The sequence below is a fragment of the Anopheles funestus genome, chromosome 3RL (genome assembly GCF_943734845.2).
Source record: "Anopheles funestus chromosome 3RL, idAnoFuneDA-416_04, whole genome shotgun sequence".
NCBI lineage: Eukaryota > Metazoa > Arthropoda > Insecta > Diptera > Culicidae > Anopheles > Anopheles funestus.
In genome coordinates this window covers 13,315,935-13,339,319 of record NC_064599.1, presented here as the reverse complement: position 1 = coordinate 13,339,319, position 23,385 = coordinate 13,315,935, and the positions used below count along the sequence as shown (strand labels likewise).

At 43.2% G+C, this 23,385-nt stretch overlaps 5 protein-coding genes across 6 annotated transcripts in view; 2 read left to right on the top strand and 3 right to left on the bottom strand.

Annotated features, from left to right (window-relative positions):
- The first annotated feature begins 1,828 nt into the window (after window positions 1–1,828).
- Window positions 1,829–3,362, top strand: LOC125771474 (divergent protein kinase domain 1B). Its single transcript, XM_049442138.1, has 4 exons — window positions 1,829–2,074; window positions 2,141–2,308; window positions 2,385–3,074; window positions 3,150–3,362. The coding sequence occupies exons 1-4, from the start codon at window positions 1,865–1,867 to the stop codon at window positions 3,360–3,362; spliced, it is 1,281 nt and encodes a 426-aa protein (XP_049298095.1). The 5' UTR covers window positions 1,829–1,864.
- Window positions 3,263–8,868, bottom strand: LOC125771425 (tonsoku-like protein). 2 transcript variants are annotated; one of them, XM_049442034.1, is made up of 5 exons: window positions 8,630–8,868; window positions 5,347–8,557; window positions 5,093–5,280; window positions 3,882–5,026; window positions 3,263–3,394 (listed from the first exon to the last, which is right to left on the bottom strand). In XM_049442034.1, the coding sequence occupies exons 1-5, from the start codon at window positions 8,646–8,648 to the stop codon at window positions 3,377–3,379; spliced, it is 4,581 nt and encodes a 1,526-aa protein (XP_049297991.1). In that variant the 5' UTR covers window positions 8,649–8,868; the 3' UTR covers window positions 3,263–3,376. The 2 variants fall into 2 exon arrangements, with proteins under 2 accessions (XP_049297991.1, XP_049297990.1); XM_049442033.1 differs by lacking the exon at window positions 3,263–3,394 and having other exon boundaries at window positions 3,652–5,026; window positions 8,630–8,867.
- A 726-nt stretch (window positions 8,869–9,594) lies between these two features.
- Window positions 9,595–12,987, top strand: LOC125771470 (deoxynucleoside triphosphate triphosphohydrolase SAMHD1). The gene is made up of 6 exons (XM_049442122.1): window positions 9,595–10,201; window positions 10,261–10,348; window positions 10,423–10,509; window positions 10,574–11,022; window positions 12,209–12,404; window positions 12,480–12,987. The coding sequence occupies exons 1-6, from the start codon at window positions 9,966–9,968 to the stop codon at window positions 12,777–12,779; spliced, it is 1,356 nt and encodes a 451-aa protein (XP_049298079.1). The 5' UTR covers window positions 9,595–9,965; the 3' UTR covers window positions 12,780–12,987.
- Window positions 11,043–12,201, bottom strand: LOC125771491 (multiple coagulation factor deficiency protein 2 homolog). Its single transcript, XM_049442172.1, has 3 exons — window positions 11,664–12,201; window positions 11,334–11,596; window positions 11,043–11,269 (listed from the first exon to the last, which is right to left on the bottom strand). The coding sequence occupies exons 1-3, from the start codon at window positions 11,834–11,836 to the stop codon at window positions 11,061–11,063; spliced, it is 645 nt and encodes a 214-aa protein (XP_049298129.1). The 5' UTR covers window positions 11,837–12,201; the 3' UTR covers window positions 11,043–11,060.
- Window positions 12,988–13,117: 130 nt separating the features above from the next.
- Window positions 13,118–23,385, bottom strand: part of LOC125771479 (heparan sulfate 2-O-sulfotransferase pipe) — a 117,044-nt gene continuing 106,776 nt past the window's right edge. The window contains exons 3-5 of the mRNA XM_049442145.1: window positions 18,297–18,406; window positions 13,917–14,476; window positions 13,118–13,837 (exon numbers count right to left, since the gene is read on the bottom strand). Of these exons, the coding sequence (XP_049298102.1) occupies window positions 13,513–13,837; window positions 13,917–14,476; window positions 18,297–18,406 (995 nt within the window). The 3' untranslated portion in view covers window positions 13,118–13,512. The remainder of the gene's footprint in view (window positions 13,838–13,916; window positions 14,477–18,296; window positions 18,407–23,385) is intronic.

Below are 23,385 nucleotides of genomic sequence, written 5' to 3'. Positions count from 1 at the left end.
AATATCCCGCAGCTATACGAAGTGCGTTCGTTCTCAGTGCATTGCAAAACAATTGTGCGTTTTGCTTATGCTCTTTTACTATGCTTCTCACTCTCACTATTCTCTCACTCTTTCGATGTCTTGCGATTTATGTGTATACGAATCTGTGGAGCATAAATCGCGCATGCGTTTTTTCGGATTTATGCCGGTGAGATGTTTGAAGTTTGAGCACTCTTTAGGGGTTGTGTGTTTAATCTTACCCCAAAAAAAAAGTGGGCAGTTACACAAAACGTGTTGCAAGTGTTGTGAAATAAAATTTCTTACTATTAAAGTACCTTTCTAAATTATTATTTTTTTTAAATGAAAAAGTAAAATTAAACAAATTATAACTGCGGCATGAAAACACTGTTGCAAAAAGGTCTATTCCCTATGAAAAAAATGTAAACACACTTATCTCCCCAAGTACGTAAGGTACGTACCTTACCCTAGCAGAGCATAAAACATACTTTTTTTTTTGGTTAAACTTTCCCTCTCGTTTGGTACGCTCAATGAGAAAGAGAAACAAGACGGAGAATCAAAAGAGCAGTGAGCGTTGTTTCAGCTCTCCCAAATGCTCGGCGTAGTCCGAACTTCTCATAGGTAAATGCACTTACAAAATTCAATTTGTCCTACTTTATGTGCTACTAACTGATAAAATTCTTTGTATTTTCCAATTTTTGGATAAAAATTAAACAAGAATTAAAAGTTTTATAAATTCACTTCATTGGAACGATGGTTTATCTTTTTTTTATCATTATCTCTGCAAATCTTTATCATTCTCTACAGCAGATAATTGGAACCAAAAAACTTGTAATTCACTTTAATTTCTCATGTGTCATGAAAGTGGGTCATTCCAGAAGTTTTGTTGCGGATCGATAAACCGGTTCAACGAACCCGGCGGCATTACACTTGGGTGCCAGGACTATTGACCTAGCTAGGTAAAACAACAAGCTTATCTGCAGGAAGTGCACATTGGGCTATCAAAAATTTTCTACGTCCCAAAAACATGGGATGCACCTCGATGCAGCAGGTTCAATCAAGAAGCAAAGTGGAACGTTTCACAGATTCGGTTCGTCACGCGGTGTAATTGTTGATTGTGCCAATAAAAAGAAATTGCTGCACATTTCCTGTGTTCAATGTTTGTCCAATGAAACCGCTTCGATTATTGGCCGAACTCCAGCCACAAAACGGTGTGTGTGTGTGTAGAGTGCACAAAAATGCATACAACCGAAGTGCATCGTTCGAGCGTGCGTGCTACTACCGATGCAAGGCAGAACACCACGTGCTTTCCAGTTGAATGAATCCTGACAGATTCGGTGCAGCTGCAAAAGGGGTTGATGACAGTGAACTTAGTCCAACAAAAAAAAGCGGGGAAAAGTTAAACCTCCATTTGTGATGCATTCCCGATGCGAAACATGCGCAATGGCACATGTATGCCGACGTGGGGGGGGGGGGGGGCCTACGATGTGACGTCACACAGAAAAACAAAAATTCCCCACAAAACCGTGGGACTGGCGCACGCACGCAAATTTTGCGTCCTTGGTTCGGGACGGTGACATTTTAAGGGCGGACATTTGTTTTTATGTAACAATCAATCCAAGCAAAACTAGGCAAAACTACCACCAACATAACCGGCCATTGTTTTGTTGTGTTTTGTTGTGGTACATACAAGCGACCGGAAGTAAAAACCAGGGAAGCTGGAATAGTTTTGTTTTTTGCTTTACTAAGGGTAAGGATCGGTACGGACAATATTTCACTTTTGCATAAGAAGATAAAATGGATTGTTGTTTTTTTTCTCTAACTTACCGTTCCAGTTTGCACTAATCGTAGAAACGAAACCATTGCAATGACAATCAGCAGCAACAGTGCCCTGGTATTGCACGGTCGGTTCAAGAGTATGACCCGCAGGTTTCGATTCTCGCCCCGAAGACGCCAGTACTGCGTACTTACCACGGCTGTGATACTGCTAATGGTGGTACTGAGTGTGGTAGGATACCTGCTGAGCGGTATGCACTACTGTTTTGATGTGCTGGTTGAGTGGAAGATATCCAAAATAGTAAGTTTATCTCTGTCGCCGTAAAGGCTTTCCCCGCGTGCTAACCGTGTGTACCGTGAATTTCAGTGCAATCAGTATTACACGAACGAAATCACTGGCTACATGTGTCCGGAACTGTGCGCCGGTGATACAATATCGGAATTTCACTGTCCACCGGCCACACGCACAACCGAGTATACCTTCAATCCGAACCGCTTTCTGGCACGTAAAGCACAGCAGTTTGTGGTGGTTAAGGTAATTGTTGGATAATTATTGATAAGTCCCACACTTACATCCTTTGTCTATTCGACTTTCCTCCTCCCAATGGCAGCATGCCGTGCCGGAGGCCAGCTATGAGAAACTTTCCTGGATAGATAGTCACCGGCAGGAGGAACACTTCCCAACGGAAACGGAGTACGTCGGTATCGTGCGGCGATATATAGAGCTGCGGTACAACCTTCAGCTACCGTTCGACAAGCTTAACAGCTTGCTGAAGCTGAAGAACAAGAACAATCACATCCTGTTTCGGGCGAGCATGCGTAACAGCTGGAACCTGATACAGAACAACGAGTACCTGTTGAGCCGGTTGTACGAGGAGAAGGAGATCTTCCCGCAGGTGATCGGTACGTGTGGCGATCTGTTCATTACCGAGCTGCTCGAGACGGTTGAGTTTGATGAGCGGCGGTACCATTTCACGAACCACATCGACCTGTCCAAGTGGCGCTACCATCTGAAGGTGGCGGTGCTGATACTGGACTATTTGGAAGATATGACACAGAACCGGTTCCAGATGTGTTCGGTACTGTTGGCGGGTTTCGGCATCAGCGATAGTCGGATGAAGTATCACGATTTGCGGTACATCAGTACGGAAGCATCGATCGATCGGCAGCTATCGGATGGACGTTGGTGTGCGGAAGATGCCGACTGTAGCTATCACGACTGTCGCAGCCGTTGCAACACTACCAGCCGTCAGTGTACGACCGGTTTGCTAAACAATAATCTACAAATTGTCTGCGAAAAGGTAAAGATAGTTTTTTGGTTAGACTTCTGTATGGAATTAATGATAATTAAGCGTTATCACTTACTATCCGATTAGATTTTTCGAGGTACTGCCACCGAACCGGGCATCCTGGTGACGGAGAAAAGTCCCAATCGTTTGCTACGCATTCTGGACCGATGCGCACAGCCCATTAGCAGATCGGACGTTGATACCGCACGGCCATGGGGTGCATCGAAAACGCTGAAGAAGCAGCTGTACAATGAGTTGACCGGTATCTACGAACAGCTTGCTTCCTCGCTTTACTCCTAACTCCAACGTTGTCTTTAGTAGTGCATTGCGCCCTATTTCGGGACCAGAGTTTCAGCAGCAAAAACAAAAACGCTCGATAGAACCGTTCAGTCAATTGCAGTGATAATCAAAAGTGCACGCGCACATGTCATGCGTGCGTACAACAATTGTGGTATTATTAGTGGTACGGTTTCAGCAGCAGAACGAGATGAACAAGCGAGCCACAATTTACGTAGCGGAGCCCTTTGCGTAAGATATTGTTTTCGAATTTTCAACGCTTATCAACGATCTAGTCATAACAGAGTAGATTAATAAACACACATAAACAGCAGCAGTGTTTCGACAAAACTGTATGGAAAATGTTCGGAAATTAGTTCAAAGCACTGAAGATCTATCACAATATACTTTTTGGGTGTGTTTATGTCGTAGCTGTTAGTAAAAAAAGTGTTACAAATATTTAATGGAAACTATACAAAGGATATGCTAATTAGGTTAGAAAAGGGGGGGGGGCTAGCTGGTTGGATCAACGCTAAGCGTTACCTGTAAATCATTTTCGTTCCTTCTCGTGTATGACTGTGTCGATGGCCTCAACGAACGCCAAAAGTGATCAATCGCTGCAAGCAACGTTTCACATCGTTCTGCACTATACCCGGGACACACCGGAAGAATGGCGTGTATCTGCTTGGGATAGCGCGCTGTCGGGCTGTATTCGATTAACTCTAGCAATTGTGCCGTGGAATCGAATGTTTCCATATCGATCCACAGCTGTACGTCGTGGTGAAAGTTTACTTCTTCCAATTCAAATACGGCACCGGCACAGTGCCGCAGAATGGCCAGAAAGGAACGTTTCGTAAGGCTGACATTGCGCGACAAATCCAACCGTGCCAACGATGCACAGTTTCGTCCGATGGCGGGCATAAGTGTGCAATCGATTTCGTCATCCGTCAGCCGACAGTTGACCAGATTGAGTGTGCGCAAATCATCCATCCGATTTTGGGATAGTGTTTGCCACAGTTTTGGTTTAAAATTGATACAATAAACAGGTAGCGATGCGAGATATGCTTCGCGCAAGTTCCCTTCAGCCAGTTGCTGTAAAAGGTACTGCGCGGAACGTTCCGTGAGTTTGTTTTCGGAAATGTCAAACGTTTCCAAACGATTTAGCTTTTCGCTCGGGAAGATAGTGGTGCTGAAATTAGTTAAATCCGCTGACCTAAGGCGTAAAACGCGAAGGAATGGCAAATTGCTACACAACCGGGCTAGCGGTACTAATGCATCATCTTCCAACGGGTTGTAGCTTAGATCGAGCTCGGCTAGTAAACCACCTCCGATGGCCGCAGGTTTGTTGCTCGTTCCGTCGGTAGACATATCCGAAGCGTTTCGGCACCCAAAGCAAAGCATCTCGACACTTCTGCTAGTGAGAATATTTCTCGTCAGCCGTAAAATACGCAGCTGCCGGCAGGCTGGCAGATGGCGGGCTAGCATTGCAACGTCATCATCCGTGATGCTGTTCATGGAAAGGTCTAATTGTTTCAGCCAGTCCTGCTGAAAAAATGTTACCATGAAGACCATGGGCAGTACATGCTCCCTTGCGATGGATGGTATGGTGCAGGCAAAATCATTTTCCAGAATGATGATTTCATTTCGGTCCATCATTATTAGGCGCTTGCGTAAGCTGCTATCGTGTGCTGTGGAAAATAAATTTGATAAAGATTAATTGGAAATTAAAACAAAGCTATTGAAGCTATTCGTACCAAGCTTATGTTCCTTGCAATACTCTTCATAATACTGTTCCAAATCAATGTGTTCCCATCCGTTAATTTGACCGTACACTGTTGTGCCTAACGCTGAACCTGTTTGTAACAGTTCGGCCCAGGTATCAGAATTCAACCACGAACCTTCTACTGGTTTCAGTTTGATTAATGGACGTTTACCATGATTTCTGCAGATGAGATAGCGAAATTAGGATTTATAATATGATATAAAATATATTAAAATAGTCACTTACATGATGTACTGTTTTGTAACCGCATTCGCTAACCATTCGATCGGTGGTGTCGCTGAATTCAGCTGTGCGTCATATTGTACAGTGTACGTTTCCCCATTATCGAGAATTACCTTTATGACGCGATCCTGCTGCAAAGGCGTATGTGGAGTGAACAATTCCAGCGACTGTTTGATCGGTGTTCCGGAATGGCATTCCTGTGGAACAAAATTTTCTTTTTCCTCTAGCGTTGGACTGGCAATTCGCTGGAATCCTGCATCAAGAAGAGATGACTGATAGACTGCAGATCGTCCACTGCACGAGAAAGTGCGCAATTCATTCGAGTTCCGTCGAGATTGTGTGCGTCGAAAGCTCTTGGCCGAATTGTTCATGATAACATTGAAAGCACTCTGCTTATCTTGGTTCTGCTGTGAACGTTTGGTTTGATCGTGATTCTGTTCCACTTCCACCTCAAACAGATCGTCACCGTCCGAATCGTATGATACGCTATAGCGAGACGTTCTTGTGTCGCGATCATTTATAGACTCCACGGGATTAGTTGAAATGGAGAAAGATTTACTCTTCCCTAAAACAACTTCACGAGATTCGCGATCGCGATTTACACGACTCTTTTTAGACGATTGTTTCATATCGTCGATCAGCCAATCGTCTTTATCTTCTTGCTCATCAGCAAATCGGGTTGTTGGACGTCTCTTCTGCGAGGTAACACGCGTTGGTGACTGTTCATTATCAAGATGCTGTTTGCGCATCGATTTCATTACGCTGCGATACTCCGCTACTCCAGATGAAGATTTGCGTTTCTTCACACTAGCGTACGTGTCTTCGGTTTGAGACTCTTCACCACTGGTAGTAGATCGACCATCATCGTCATCGTAGATAATGTTGCGGTGCCGCAATGATCCGACCTCACTTACGTAACCGGAAGAGCTACTGCTAGCCTTTAATGTTTGTAGACTCGATTTTGTTGGAGAAGCAAATGACGAAGAAAGAGATGCTTTGAAATTGTCCTCAGATTGGTGCCGATTTAATGATCTTCTATCACCAGAAGTGTTATCGGACGTTTTCCCTGCTGTCAATGGAGGTGATGTTGGAATGGCCGCTGCATCAAACTGCGCTACCAACTCGCTTCTAATACGCTTGTAATGGTTCATCTCCGAAGCTGTCAGAGGCACCTTAAGTTTTTTGTACCATGCATCCAGCATGCTTAGAGCAGTTTCACCGTAATCATTACGCTGCGTTGCATTGGCTCCACGATCAAGCAGTACCGTGATCACGTCCAAATGTCCATTACGGCAGGCGTCATGCAGTGGTGTAATACCTTCGCAGCTAGTACCACCCTTATCGTTGATATGTGCTCCCCGGTCGAGCAGCAGCGTAACGATTTCGGAATATCCGTGTATGCAGGCTTCGTGGAGTGGTAGCCATCCGGCAAAGTCACGCTCATTTACCGGATGCCCTACCTGGAGCAGTTGTTCGGCGAGAGCCTTATTACCGGAGATCGCTGCTTGGTGCAGCTGTGTTTCGCCCTTCTTGTTACGCCGGATGGCGAATCGTTTACCCCGCTTTCGAGTTCTCGATGTTTCTGCTGTTGTCGAGTTGTTTAAATCTTCACCTATGGTGAGGGCCGGATCACCATCGGAATCATCGGAAAGATCGACTTCAAGATCGATTTCGTCTCCCACGTTTGGTGTGTCTCGATCTGCTTCCTCGACCTCCTCTTCCTCAACATCGTAATCTACAAGATCGTTTGTTTGAATTTGATCCAACAGTTCTTCACTATCAGGTTCAGCTGCATTTGCGATATCGATTCCTTCGCCCAGTGCATCCTGTTCCAGCTTGTCCGCCATCAAATCCATACAGTAGACCCGCAAAACCTTAACCGCACGCTGCACTGCCACGCGTTGTTGTTCGACCGATTGAAGCTTCTTTGCTTCATCTTTCGCCTTCAGGTAGATGTTCTGGATGTCGAAGAACGATCTCCGTTGGCGTTCGTATAGTTTTCCAATTTTCATCAACGTGTAATACGCTTCCTGCGGTTCGTTGCTTATGATTTTGTGCTCCTTCCAAAGATACTCTAGCGCTTGTTCATACTGTCGGTTATCGATGTACGTTTGATATAGGCTCACGTAACACGGTATCAGCTGACGATCGGCTTCACCGTTTGCTTCGGCATTCTGCAGCATTAGCTTGTAGTAATCGATAGCTTTACTGTAATTGCGCAATAGGCACGCACCATCTCCCATGCGCTCGTACAATTCCTTGCGGCGCACATAGTTTGTCGCATCGGTCGTTATAAGCTCATCCTCCATACGGCACATAGCGATGAGTACTTTCAGTCTCTGCTTTATCCGTTTCGCATCGTCCACAACAGGTGTTTTAAGTCGGTAGGCTCTCCTCAGCGTTTGTCGGGCGCTTTGAAAATCGTCCATCTTCAGGAAGAACGTTCCCATCAGCATTAACGTTTGGCACATCTTTGAGGCACGGCCCGTAAGCCGAGACGCTACTTCAAGGCTTAGGTTCAACAAACGTAACGTTTGTCCACAGTGCTCACCGTTGGCTGAATCTGAATTACTTTCCCACCGCGAGCTAGAGAGTGCCATCGCGTTGTAGCACGTGTAGAGTAGGTCAAATAAATCGGCCTCCTTCGCAAGTCGAATTGCTCGTTCCATATTTTCCTTCGCTGGGCCTGTTTTGTTCTGTGCGTCCAATGTGATACCGAGGTTAAGGTGAGCTCTGGCCTGCATGTTGATCAATTCGGTTTTGGGTAAAGTTCGTTTCAGTTCATCGCAAATCGAAAGAGCCGTACGGAACGACCTATCGGCCTCAACCAGATCCGTCTCAGCATCGGATGTTTTGCCCTGCCGCTGGAAGGATTCGGCCCGCTGGAGATACACTCTACCCAAGGTGGTATGTGCCTCTTGCATAGCTTTAGTATTGGCATCTCGTAGTGCGGCTCGCATGTAGGCCTGCACATTATGCAGTGCTTCCTTGTACTGACCCAACGTGGCATGCATCTCGCCAACCATCCTGAACGCAAGCCCACGATCCATTGGTTTGCTTATCTTTTCATACGCTTTGGCCGCTAATTTGTATTCGTTCAGGGCGCGCTGATGCTCTTCACGGTCTTTGTACCATTCTCCCAGCAGCATACATGTTTCGGCCAATGCTAAATAGTTCGATTCGTTTGCGTATTTCGTTTTCTTCTTCACCAGTTCTAAAATAAACAAACGATACATTGTTATGTTGATTGTGGTACTCCGGTTGAATCACCGGCGAAAGAACTTACTCTGCTCGTTATATTCCATTGTTGTTAATATCGCGCACTTTCACCTTACGGTAGAAACTAATGAAATAAAACAATCTGTAAGCAAATAATCGTCAATATCACAGAAAAACAATAGATTTACGCCGGTGGAACAGTGCACAGAAAACAAAACATGTACACCCGCGTAAATCGTTCGTATCTTTCGAACAAACGTCAAAATTAAAGCGCGCAGAATATGTGATTGAAAGCAGCCCGTGCGAGTGGAACCACTGTGAAGTTTGAAGTTTGTTTGCGTATCAGTTGGTTGCGTTGTGTATTAATTTTTTCTATTAAAAAAGCGTTTAACGAGGAAAGCAGAGGCGAATAAATAGGTGCTGGGCAACGAGCGCTGACAAAAAGATGACAAATTTTTCAAGTGACAAAAACAGCTTGTCAACTGCGAAAAATAGTTTTTCCCGTGGCCCTGCATACATTTGTACACTTTGACAAAACATAGCAACCTATGATTGACAAAATCTTCATCATCTTCAACGTACACGAAAATTCAACGCGATGGAAACAGTTTACAGTAATTTTGGTTTTAAATGAATTGATTAACACAGACCATGTCCTTGCAGGGATGAAATACAGTTAATTCAACAAAAGAGAAAACCGCAATGGTCTGCAATTCTTTAAAGTGCGCTTGTTTACGTTTTGAGCAAACGTCAAAACTTTGTCAACTTTTTGTCACCATTCTTGTCAACCTTTTTCGTGGATTTTCCACAGAATAAAATTTTGTCAAAAGCTCAAAAAATTGACAAAAGCTTCGTTTTGACAAATTTGTCACCTTTTTGTCAGCTCTCGTTGCCAGGCACCTAATCAATTGAAGTGCATTTCAAACGGATAAAACAACTCACATACATTGTTTCATTTGTTTATGGTTAAGAAACCACTTAAAAATAATGCTGCGCATTAATGATCCCGGCACTTAGCAATCCATGCGTAGCGTGTGTCCACGGCCTACGTTTGTTTGTTTGACAAGTTTCTACGTGTGTGTGTGCGTTTGCAGTGATATTTATTTACAAAATTTGTTTTAAATGACATTTCTTGGTAAAAAGAATGGGGTACTGCTAGCCGCGTGATATTTGGCTAAAAAACGGAGGGTAGCGTTGAACCTTTTCCTGGAGTAGGCACTGGTTTGATGGGTTTTCGATTGTTTGGTTGCTAGCAACCATGGGACGTCAGGAGATGTCGGGTATTAGTCGTAAATTTCACATCGGATGGTAAGGCTAACGATTTCACTGGCGCAGGAAGAAGTGCGATAAGCTATCGAAGTTTTGAAGACGACGGAACACTCTGATAAAAGCGGATCGTCGAAATGGAACGATTAGGTATTCGATGTTGTGGGGTAGGCGTAGCAATCCCGCTATCCGAGACGGAACCATCCGATCTAACGGTGCACGATGCCGTTTATGGTACGTTTCATTTACCATCGTATGTACGAACGGTCGTGAATACGGTAGAGTTTAAGCGTTTGAAGCATTTGAAGCAGTTAGGCGTATCGAATGCAGTTTTTCAAACGGCTTTACACACAAGATACGATCACTCGCTGGGGTAAGTTGGGAAGTTAGTATTAAAAAAAACCCTTAAGCTAATCATCAACCTATTTCCAGAGCATGTTACCTTGCCGGAAGATTGCTGAACGAAGTGAATAAGACACTGGACAAACCAATCACCGAGGACGAAAGGAAGTGTGTTTTGGTAAGCAAATACTGGAACCATTTTCTATGTGCTTTAATTACAAAGGATACGTATCTCCACATTTGTCATCTTAGTTGGCTGCCGTTTTGCACGATTTAGGCCATGGACCTTTTTCTCATTTGTGGGAAAAGTTTGTCGAAGTATATGGAGTTCCTTGGCGGGTAGGTAATGCGCAAATTAGTTTGAAATAAAAAAAAACAACTAACGTTCTTTTCTCGATTGCAGCATGAACGGTCGTCTGTAGAGCTTGCGAGAAGTGTACTGAACCGCATGGAAGATGTATCGGAAAAGCAGATCAATTTGATATGCGCTCTGATAGGAGGTGAGGCGTCCGTACTTTTGGACGCGGATAGACAGTTTATGACGCAAATCGTTAGCAGTGATGTGGATGTGGATCGTTGTGACTACCTGCAACGTGACGCTCATAGTGTGCCGGGTATCATTAAACCTTCCCGGCCGTTCCGGCGAATGTTTGATCGAGTACGAGTCGCCACCGTGCAGGGGAAAGCACAGCTTGCGTATCATTGGGAAGACTATCCACTGGTGTACGAAATGGCATGTGCCCGACAAATGTTTCATTGTCGTTGCTACCAAGACCCGAAAGTGTTGGGCGCAGAGCTAATGATGCTGGATGTGATGCATGAAGCCGAACGGGCGGGTTTTCGATTCTCGCGGTAAGTACGACAGATGATGATACTTTTTCGCTTTAGTTTTATTTAGCATCAGTTTCGTTCGTATGAGATATTTCGGTAGGAACATCCGAGCTAGCTGCTTGGGGGTTTAACTGTGGTTCATTTGAGGTGTCTACCATTTCGTGTGCGATTTTAGGATCGTTCAGATTGATTGCGTTGATATATTCCGGATAGTTTAACAGTCCATTCTTGTCGGTATCGGCAAACTCGATGAAATCATCGATAACCTCTGGGAATGGGAAAAGAATGAAACATTTTTTTTTCATTCCATTTTGAACATGCTCTGTCCTTACCAATGATATGGTTAAATTCTTCATCTTCCAAAAACGGTGCTCGATCGTCTGTAGTTTGCTTTGAATTTCGATCTATACCATGGAGTTGTCCCTCGGTCTTGCTATGGTGATGAGTAGCCGCGTGTAACATTTCCAACCCATCGAGATTGTCATTGTTGTCGGAATCATGTAACTTGAAGTAGTAAAAGTTTTTCTCGTCCTCCGACATTTCGGTCAAACTTTGCTCACCAATCGGTAAACGCTTTAAGTCATCTTCAAGATGTCTGTAATAATGGTTCGGATAGGCAATGTATAGATGTGTATTAGCGACACAGGTTAGCGAATACTTACTCTCGTTCAGGTTGTAAATGATCATCCAAATGATGTTTCTCGGCTTTTCGACTAAATTCACCCCCAGGATGATGGGGTCCCTTCGCACCTACTGTCGGCACGGGTCCGTGAATAAGGGTAGTGCATAGAACGATGTAGTGTAACAGGAAACTGTTACGATACGCGAAACTCATGCTAACAAAGTTTCTTGAAAATCACCAACTTCCCGTTTTGTGATCTCCGTAAGGAATGTTTTTGTATAGATTTTGGTTTGTTACTAACGAATAATAGTAAGGAACTGTTTGTACCTAGGGAAATGTTTGCATCCTGGCGAAGGTTTGACAGTTTGCTGCACTTTATTATTGTTGCTTCTTGCGTATCCTTGTTCATGCGCAGAAGAAAGGATACCGTTCCAGATGGGGCAGTGTTGCCAGTTGCTGTTCAGGTTGAAAATGTGATTTTCGATCGTTAGATTATAGATTTCTTCTTATGTGTTGAATTATTAGCCTATCTGGTTTAGATAAATCCAAAAACTAAAGTCATTTTTTTCATCTTGTTTTTTATAGAGAGGGACAAAGCGAGCAACTTTCAAAAATACATGGCAAACCCGATCTATTTAAGTATTTAGACGATGATATTATTGCAGAGCTGGCTTGTAGTAACCTACCGCAGCTCGAAAGAGCCAAAGCAATAATAAATCGTTTGCAGAACAAAGATCTGTACCAAGAAATAATGCGTTTTTCAGTCGATATGGGCAAACAGGTATGCAACATAAAGTTATTGATTATGGTTCCTACTTGTAAACTCATTTACTATTCATTTTGTCACCTTTCTCAGGTACAAAAATTCAATGCCCAACAGGGAGAACCCGTTGCAGTACAAGCGGTACGGTGTGTAAAATCTGCGCAACAATGGTTTTCTAGCTTTAACGTTACCTTCTACAAGCCCGATACCGATGGTGGTATCGAGGTTGTTTCCCTTGAGGAAGCACGGGACCTGAACCAAACCGTTTCATGTGAGTCGATTGATGAGATTAAGGAGTACATCATCTACTGTACCAGTGTCGATCCGGAAGTACAAAGAAATGCTAGGCAGCACTTTACCCGTCTACTAAATGGAACGACAATCGGAAGCTAGTCGTCGTTTTTTGTTTGTTTGTTTGTTTATGTATGGGATTCACGTAAAACGTTAAATTTATTTTTTTCTTCTCATTTCTCACTTTTTCAAAGAGGCTTTTACTGTGTTTCCCTAGCAGTAAGTTACGATAGAGAACGCCCCACAAGTTATTTAGCGTTCATATTTTAGCACCAGTGTGAATTTAGATTAAAAGAAGAATTATATTGAAGGTTGTTTTTCCTTTTTGAATTTTACAATTCAGTTGCCTTCATTTGTTTCGTGTTCATTTAAAGTATTTTATTTTCAAATAAAGAAAAAAAGTATATCCTTTGCACCACCATCAAGTGTATGAAATAACAGAGAACAAAAATTGTTTGTAACGTTTTGTTTTATTTAATATTTATTTTACACATTTTCTCGTCTTCTACAACACAAAACAATGCATCGCCGACGGTTGCACTTAGAGATACCGGTTATGTTGCTTGCCCATTGAAACATGCAACGATCGTCCATGGTCAGATCTTCGCAACGGTCGGGCTCTAATCGAGGCTAAACACTTTAACGGCATGGTGGTGGATCCTACACGCTAGATGAATAGTTTATACATAAATAATGATGTGGGAATTGGTGTGTGTGTGTGTTTGTGGGTTTTATGGATTTTCAGTTTCCTGCATTTCCTTATCATATTACATACGGTCCGCGCTTTGAATGATCAACGCCGGTTAGTGCGTTAAATACGCGTAGAAAGGAACACTTATTTGAGTGGTAGCTGCGTGGCGAGGTACTGCTTGTAGAGCCGTTGCTTGCAGAACTGGTAGAATTCGATCTCCTTCGTAAAGTTTCGCCGTACAAGATCCTTTATCTCCTCGCTGACCGGTGGCTTGAAGCTGTTTCTGTTGATCTTTTGCAGTACGTTCACCTCGTTAAAGTAGACGGAGCTGGCACCGGTAAAGAAGCGCGGTACGTACTTCTCCAGCACGGTGAGCGTGGTGTTAAGGTCTTCGAGCACGCCAACCACCGCGTACTGGCTTTCGACGGCATATTTGGCGCGTTCCAGCGCTCCAGCACTATTGAAGGGACTGTGCAAAGGAGAAAAAGCATAATCGAAATTAGCATTAGGCTTAGTTGAAATTGTGCTCGAATGCAAGCAATACTTACAGACACTCTTCGCCATGTCCGCAGAAAAACAGCGTCTGTCGACGATGGTCTCCGATGCCCTCGTGGACGGCATTTTGCGAGTAGGTGCACTCCGGATCGCCCTGCAGGACGCACGTTTCAAAATCCTTCTTCAGCCAGCGTGGATCTGGCAGTGGTAGATCGGGAAACGCTTGCTTCCGCTCGACGTAGTACCAGGGCGCACGCACATAGTAGTACCAGCTGATGATACGCTCGACCGGATCGCGTACCATATTGACGTAGATCGGCATCGGTAGACCGAAGCGGGTGAAATTCGTGTAGCAGACATGCTTGACGTAGACGGACGGTACCGGCAGATCCATCACCATTTCGGCAAGTTCGTGTTGCCGTTCGGGTGACAGCCGGATCACCTCCAGCCGCTGGACGACATCCCGGTGGAAGGTGTAATCGTTGCGCACCGCCAACCGACGCAGTAGCTCCATGAACGTTTGGCTGCCAACCTTGGGTACACGGTTGAAGAAGATAATCGGAACCTCTGCCCTGCGCGTGTTGTTCAATTCTGTCGCTTTTAGACTTTGCATCTAGCGGGAGATGGGTAGAAATGGCATAGAAAAGAGATGTAATGGCGCCACATCAGAACAATGTTTAATGAATGTTGGATTGCAATGTAGAACTGCCAGAACTGGTCTGAACTGTCCGGCAAATTGTAAACGAAATGTTTGTCCGAGCGGTCCATAATGTTCGAGCGAAGGTAAATCGTTGAAGCAGAGAAATATGAATATTTATGAGAAGAAGCGCTCTTGCAACAAACGAAAGAGAAATGGCAAAGAAATTCCATATTGTTCGTGACAATAGCATAATGCGAGGTAAGAATTGTTGCTCATCGAAGGCAACCGAAAGTGTGGAAACACAGACCCGAAAGCAAAACAGTAGATTTGCATAAAAATTAACAAAAACCTTCTTCATCACATCGGTTTTTATGATGTTTGTTCGTGCCTCAGCCACGGCCGGTTGGTTTGGTGAGTGTTTTTGGTTGGTAAATGTTTCAACCGATGCCGATCCTGCTGCTGCTGATGATGATGATCATTATATACTTGAAAACGAAAGCATTGGAGTTTTTGGGCGGATTTGAAATTTGAAGAATGTTTATTTTGAGTTTTGCTACCGTGAGTAGGTCAGTAGGTGAAAGTGAAACAGCGTGGCTTTGGTGGGAGGGTTGTGAGTACCGATCGAATTATCATTTACACAAGAAGTGTTTTTAAATTTAAAATTACTTGAATACATGGGAATAATGTGTGCGGAAAGGCGATAAACAGGAACAGGTAATCCCATATAGGTCAAGTGTGTGTCATTTATCTGGCACGTGCTTATGATCCCCACTTATGTAGAGGAGTCAACGTGTCGTGTTTTCGATTTTGGGATGATTGTATTTTCCCCTCTTCTAGATACTTAGTTGCCTTAGCAGAATTAGTTGCCTTAGCTTTTTTTTGGGAAATTTATCAAAATTTATAAATTTATGTATTTTAATGCAAATTTGTTGAAATAAGTTTCTTTTCACTCAAATAATGCTTTAAATTAAAAAAGAAATAAAAAATCAGAAAAAAATTAAAAAAAATTTTCAACTCGAAAATTTCATAAGGCTTACCCCTTACGATTTTTTTGGGAAATTTTGCAAAAAAAATTAAATTGTTTTATTTTAATGCCAATGGGTTTCTTTTCAATCTAATAATGCTTGAAATAAAAAAAAGAGTGAAAAATAATAAAAAAAATCAAAAAATTAAAAAAAAATGAAAATTTTCCTCATTTTTGCACCCAATTTTGCCTATAACTCGGTCGGTATCCAACGGATCGCCAAACTTTAACCTGTGGTCGATAGATGGCACCAATGGCTACATTTTCTTCTTGGACAGCCATGCCCTCAGATATCTGTGTCAGAAGTTATACGAGGAACCAAGTTCCATACCCTGTTTGAGAAAATGTAAAATTTTCCTCATTTTTGAGCAATGTAGCAAAAATTTTAAATGTGATATATTTTGATGGGAATTCGTTGCAATAAGTTTCTTGTCACTTAAATAGTGCTTTAAGTTAAAAAAAGAATAAAAAATCAGAAAAAAATTTTCCACTCGAAAATTTCATAAGGCTTAACCCTTACGATTTTTTTGGGAAATTTTGCAAAAAAAATTAAATTGTTTTATTTTAATGCCAATGGGTTGCAATGAGTTTCTTTTCACTCTAATAATGCTTGAAATTGAAAAAGATTGAAAAATTGTAATAAAATAACAAAAAAATCTATAAAATTGCCTATCACCTAGGCTCATTTTTGCACCAAGTTTTGCCTATAACTCGGTCGGTATCCAACGAATCTCAATTCTTTAACCTGTGGTCGATACATGACACCAATGGCTACATTTTCTTCTTCGACGGCTATGCCCTCAGATGTCTGTGCCAGAAGTTATACGAGGAACCAAATTCCTTACCCTGTTTGAGAAAATGTAAAATTTTGCTCATTTTTGTCCTTATTTATAAATTGATGTATTTTAATGCGGATTTTTTGAAATAAGTTTCTTTTCACTCAAATAATGCTTTAAATAAAAAAAAATAATGAAAAAATAATAAAATTTTAAAACGTGAAAATTTCCTAAGGCTTAGCCTAAGCCTTAGCTTATTTTTGGGAAATTTAGCAAAATTTTATAAATTGATGTATTTTAACGCGTATTTGTTGAAATAAGTTTCTTTTCACTCAAATAATGCTTTGAATAAAAATAGAATAAAACATAATAAAAAAATAAAAAATATAATCCATAAATCTGCCAATCTCTCAACAATTTACCAATTGTTCGCAAACGCGACAATTGCTAAGCATGTAGTGACGGTGTTACAAAGTGATTCACTGATCGTTTGATATGATAAAGCGCCTCCATTGGTGCGGAAAATTTTCATCCTTTAATGTACATAACGTTTCGATTTTCACTTCTCTTCTTTTCTTTTTTTTTGGTTTAGTTTTAAACATAATTCTATTGCTTTTTCTTGTTATAAATTGTAGCAGTGAAGCAACGCGATAACCGGCAGCAAAACGAAGGGACACGATTGTCTACACCTGGTTCCGCACATGTACGGCCAGAATAGATGTACCATCTCAAAATTGGAAGAAAATTGCCCATTTTTCGATGACCTACTTCCTCCCTGAATGGGGGGGGGGGGGGGGGCGTAATGCTGCTACGGGGATGTTGGCTTTTCGCGAGTAGTTTTCAACGAGAGACAAACACAGACGGACATGTGGGGCCAGTGTTTGGAGTGTAGCATCGCGTCTGGCGGACTGGGAAACACTCCCATAAAACGGTTGAATTATGGCTGCACGTGTCAAAATCGTTTGCCAAAAAGTAAAGGAACCCCCCCCCCCACCGCTCTAGTGGGTGTAATAGCTGCTTGCTAAACGATCCCAGTTTTTCCGGTGGTCCATACATTTGCGAAAACTACCCAGGATGCATTCCATTGTAGGATTCTTCTCCATTTTTGTAGCCTTCTTGTTAGCCTTCTTTCACACACACACATAAGCACATTCCCGTTTAAATCGCATCCTTTTTCTGGCGACATTATGCAAGACAGCAGCCACGAACGAACGGCCCCTACCGGCCATGAAAGACACACATATTCGCTCGTGTATGTAAAATGGTACAACATCTTGCGAAGATAAATTTTCCCCCGTATGTGAGGTAGGGGACATCGCGAAGAAATGGCATAAAAGAAACAAGGACACACAAACACAAATAGAAGGTGGCATATTTGCACCGAAATTGCACCACGCGCGCTCTTCCACGGATGTTTGGAAGCGTTATAATAAATTCTGTCCTCGCCATTCCCGCATCTGCAATGATCCTTTAACCACCCGGTTCAGTTCACGTGAATCGGTGGTGTTGGTGGCACACTATGTGCAAAAGATCGTTAAGGGCTTGATTCGTTTTCTTTCTCACTAAAAAAAAAGTATGCTAAATGTTATGAGCGAAGGAACCTAGTTAAAGCGAATTCCGGTGCCACGGTTAGTGCATTGTGGTTTCTCATTCTTCTTCAATTATGATTGTTTTTTTTTATCTGAAGCAAAAAAAAAGTCGAAATTAAGAATTTTTTGTTGTTGAAACTGTAGAAGATTGCTTTTCGTTCTCTCTTTCTCTATCAAACTCCCCGTCGATTCCGGTTCCAGTGATTGATGTTTGATTAACTGGTTGCTATCTGGTAGTTTGAATAGCATTTTACTTCTGGCTCTAGTATTTTGCATTTGATTTGAACAATTCAACAACCATAAAAAAGGAAACCAAAAAAATCCTTTTTTATCCATTGCAAACCCCCCCCAAAAAAAAAGACGTTGGCGTAAGAGTTGAATGTTTTGGCAAGGAGAAACTTTACCTGTCCGGTGCTTTTAAGATAGTTGTACGTATGATGCAGATTGCCAATCAGCTCGTGATGATGGTGCTGTTGCACATCCGGATGATGGCTTTGGTTAGCTCCGGCCGAAACTGTGTGATAAAAAAGAAGGAAGAGAAATACAAAAATGAAAGACACACGTTAGTGGTGGTTTACGGGGCACTTCACTCTTCATAATATGTATCACAGAAAATAAGGAGGAGAAGGGCGAGATGTGATACAAAAACTCTCAACATTCCAGTTCTGTACGGTTCTGTGAACCCCCCGCCGCCGGAAGGAAGCAATTAGTATCCGTTTTCCGGATGGGTCGGTTTTTCTTTTTGCTCGTTAGTGGCGAGTTAGGCGAGATATATCTCCGTTTTGTGGTATCAATTATGATTGCATCAATTTCATTCGTCATTTGCTGTTGTCTGATTCGTCCGGACGTTCGCCTTTGTGGCTATGTGGAAGGACATCCACAGTGCACAGAGAGGAAGTTTGGTTGTGGAGCATGATATTCGATTTTGTGTGTTGAAGATACCCAGATTGTGAGTTGAAGATGGATACCCTTGGGTTGGGAGGCATTCGATACTGTTCTAGAGTTTTTGCTGTAGTAGAATAAATGTATGTCCTCCAGTTTTGGTAGTATATTCCGCACAATCTGCTGTAACAGCCGGTGTTTAATTTTCATAAAGCCTTAAGTTCATGATAAACTTCCGTAAATGATGTTCGTGCTTCCTTTTCTTTTAGTACAGTATCTATAAACCAGCAGAAGAAACAGTAAGTAGGACAGTGGAAAATAAAATTTCTTTAACTACTAAATGCCGGTTCCTTAAAACCTCCGGGCCCCTCTTGGACTGGTTTTTCCCCCGTTTCCGATGTGGGACGATGTGTCTCCACTGGCAGAGAAGATCACTAAACTTTCAGTGCTCGTAAAACTGCACCGTAATAATACTTGTCCGGAGCGGGACAAGCGGCTTTTTTTTCCTTCCTTTGCTGAAGCCGTTCTGGGAGGAAATACAGCGCCCGGAGACAGTTTACTACTTGAAAGCTGGTTTCTTTTGAAACATGGCCCAATGGCAGTAGAGGTATGAACGAATCGAAGATGATGATACTGTGGCGGTAAAGTTGCCGGAGACTGGCCGGTTAAAGTTCGTGACAAAATAAACGTTGCTCATTACGGTGAGATGTCCCTTCGCTTTTGCGTGCCCAACGGAGCGTGAACTTTTTAAAACTGGACCGTTGTGGAGTATCGCCGAGGACCCCAAAGGAGAGGGGTTGGGGCTGCACTTTCACTTGACTTAATGCATTTTCTTTTTATGGGTAATACTTTTCCTAAACCCCTTTCCTTCCAGTTCAGCAGTTCGGATCTGAATCTGGAAATATTTTGTTTTCTTTTCGAGACAGAATTTTTTTTCCACTCCACCCATCCACCCGGGTCATAAATTTGAACAAATTCATGTTGAACATTGGTGGTGTTTTTTTGGTAAAAATAATTTAAAACAATTGTTACACGAACGTCCTTTTGTTGCAACACAAACCTTTGGGAGGGGTTTATGTTTCTCGCTGGCCATCGAAATAATTCTGTTCGTAGAACATTCACAACAACCGGAAAGAGTAGATGCTTGCATTCCCAGGGTTTTTTTGACTTTTCTTATTTTACATTGCAAATCGAGTCTCCCGTATGTGACTCTTACGGTACGCGTTTAAGCTTAACTTTCATCGTTGCCTTTTTGCCATTTCCGCTGGTGTACCGGTAAGCCTCCTAGCATTTCGCATCCCTGACGATGAGTTCTTACATCCCTGACGAAGTCTCGCATCGATCAACCCCCTTACCCTTGACACCCGACAGTGTGGAGCGACCCGCAAAGCCGGATAATGTGTGCAATGTCGATGTGACGTGAATTTGACCGCAGAACATGGTCCTGTGAGCTGTGCCGTTCGTTTCGGGCGCTCTGACATAACGTAACGTCGATGGAACCACCGATCCTTGTGTCCTTTTGTTCCCTTCCCTCCCCTCCCTCACCTCAGGAGGGATTTCTTCACTCTTCACCGTTCCGCCATTCATGACACATCGTGCCCATGGTACCAAGACTGCAGCGAAACTGCAAACGTACTGCATCGTAGCCTGCAATCGACAGTGCACCGATAGCCATCCCATCCATCCCCGAGCGGGGGAGGGGGGGACCGAAAGGTTGGTATGGTTGAAGTGTGAAACACGCTTGGACAGAATACCGGGACAGTTCTCCGACCGACCGACTGACAGCCAGCCACTCGATGCAACGTAAACGCAACATTTATGCTCGCTTATTCACGGTTCGTTAGCGCTGTTTACCAGTTCAACAGTTTTTCCCAGCCCGTCAGTCAAGTTCATTATAATTTTTCATCCGGCACGGTTGTGACCCTGCAGCGAGGGACAAGACATCGGCCCACGGTTTGGGAAGAAGGATGACCCACGATAGTCCACTCGAGTGCGTACGGCTGTGTTGTGTCGGGTTTGGTGGTTACCGTTCCGCGGGCAATTTTAACCCAGGGTAACCGAGAGTTGGCCGAGTTGTTTCCATACTTTTTTTGTTGTTGCCATTTTCTTCGGGTTCGCTGGATGTATAAACGCATTTTGAATGAGGTTTTTTTTTTGTTTTTTTTTGAGGAAAAAATAATTGTGGGCAACAGGAAAGGATAAGTCTTGCTAGGGGTGTTATTGGACTGTAGAAGAGGAAAAACCGAAGGGATATTTATGGGGTGAGAATAAATAAATGTTCATGAATATATTTTTATATTACTTTAACATTAATCCCTTAAATTAAAGTCTCAAATATTAATCGTAGATAGGGTATGAGATCCAGCGGAGTTTAAGGCATTTTTCGACTGAAAGGTTTTAAGTTCGAATCTAATCCAGATTGATCAATTTCCCTAATATTTTACTTAACAAAAAGACACGTAAAATGCTATTTTTTCTTGCAACAATCAGTAAAAGATCTCAAATTGGAACTGTTATTACGAATATGTCCGATGTGCGTGTGATTCCAGAAAAACAGAAAAGCGCTTTTTCGGAATAAATCTTCCTTCTGCGCTTATTCGTGGAATCGATAAAAAGCAATTACATCCCGGCCATATTACATGCAGCACAGCAGTCGGTGACACTTTGGAAACAATCGTGCCCGAAAATCCCCAAAACCCCCGTATGGGTGGTTCGCCAGCAGCCAGCATCCATTGAAAGTGAACCGGCCGTCCATATATCCAGGCATGAATCGAAAATTCGTACCTAAACGGGATGGGATGGGAGCAAAATGGTTCGTTCCCCCTTTCCCGGGGGGGAAATGGCGCCCAGTTCCGGAACGGTGAACCGATTGGACCCTGGTGAAATGTTTCACAAATCTCGGACACACTCGGTACGGTCAGCATCCGATGCGGGGCAGTTTATGCATGGGCTCGTAAAATTTAATTTCCGTCCATTGTTTCGCGTGCCTTGGATCGTACGTACCGCAACCGGACAGCCCATGACCCTGGAAGTTCTCGCTCGTCTTTCGTTGGTTGACGGTGGCGGGTGGTGGTGTTGTCGTGGAAGCACTTCAGAATTTCAGCAAGCTACCGTAAAGAGCGGTGGCGGCAGATTGCTGCCGGATGTAATGTCGTAAATTTTGGTCCAAGATCACCAAGGCAGCGGCAAGGGCAAGGTTCCCCCATTGGGGCAAGGTGTTTTGTGATACGGTGTAGGTGTACCGGATTGTTGCCGCTGGTACATTAACACACACACAAGTTGCTGTTACTTACCGTGCGTGTGTGGTCTAAGGGCGTTAAAAGGGTTCTCTGTCTGTGCCCACATTTATGATCACTATCAATACACGATAGCAATCGGAATTGCTGGTTCGACAGTTATTTCGACATTCCGAAACGATTCCGGTAGTGATTATTATTTCAAGGTGCGAGAACGGTACGACATTTTGGGTGATGTACAAGGTACACAAAAACACACTGATTGGCCACATTCTTTTCCTTACTCGGGGAGTTCTACAGTCTTAATTCCTATGCAACATTTTTTGGGAAAATTGTTGCTAAAGAAGATAAGAGAACAGACACAGGACATAGATGTAGGTATTGGAATGATTCCATTGGATTGTCTAAAGCTCAGCTAGTTCTTGTCGGATTTTTCGGATGAATAAAAGAGTCTTCCCCCATTCAGGACCGATTCTTTTATCTTCAATAATCAGTGATGCATTGTTGCAGGTATCATTTACTTTTGGGACATTTTTCCGAAACTCCCATGAATTTGCAAAGTCTTTCCAACGTATCGTATCCGACGAGACAGTCATCACCGTACACAGCTCATGATTAGAATTGAAGCAAAAACGGGTTACCGGGTGTCAATGCAGCAGCATCCCAATGTCTGACTCGTTTGAATTCATTACTGAAGATGGGAAGCAAAAAGCATCAACACTGCTGACCATTGAGAACTAGCCGTATTCATACCCATTCATCTTTCGTGTACGTGTGGAAACACCCGATTTTAAAATTGTGAGCTATGTAAGTTCAGTACTCCGACTGCCATCCATGTCCCGGCCATCATCATCTGTTGAAACAATCATTCATTTCCAAACGATAGTTCGATACGGTTCGGTTCCTGAACGTTGGCAGGCAATACAGTGTCTGTAGCGGCCTTTCGGTCGAGGTAACCCCCCCGGGGGGGTACGGGAGCGTATTGTCGGCGCATCCGTAGTACGAATTAATTATCAATTCTAGGTCCATAAATGAGTGCAGCTACTGAGACGGGTACGGGTTCTTTGCGGCCTCGCACTAATGGCCTAGAAGCTGTTGGGAGAAACAAGAAGCCAGCAGGCACAGTAGCGCAATCGTTGAGTTAAATCGTTTAAAGAGCAAAGAGCAATTAGAATAGGCATTCCTTCTTGGCCCGGAAATAGCCGGATGCAGGGAGTAAAGCGACTGTGTCATGTGTGCGAATCGACACACCGTGTGCACCATGATTCGGATCGATTAGCTGTTTGATGGAAACGATGGCTTCTACTGCCAACTACCGACAGTGGGAAAGGTTAACCAAAACGGCCATATGACACCCATTTGTATCTTGACCGGT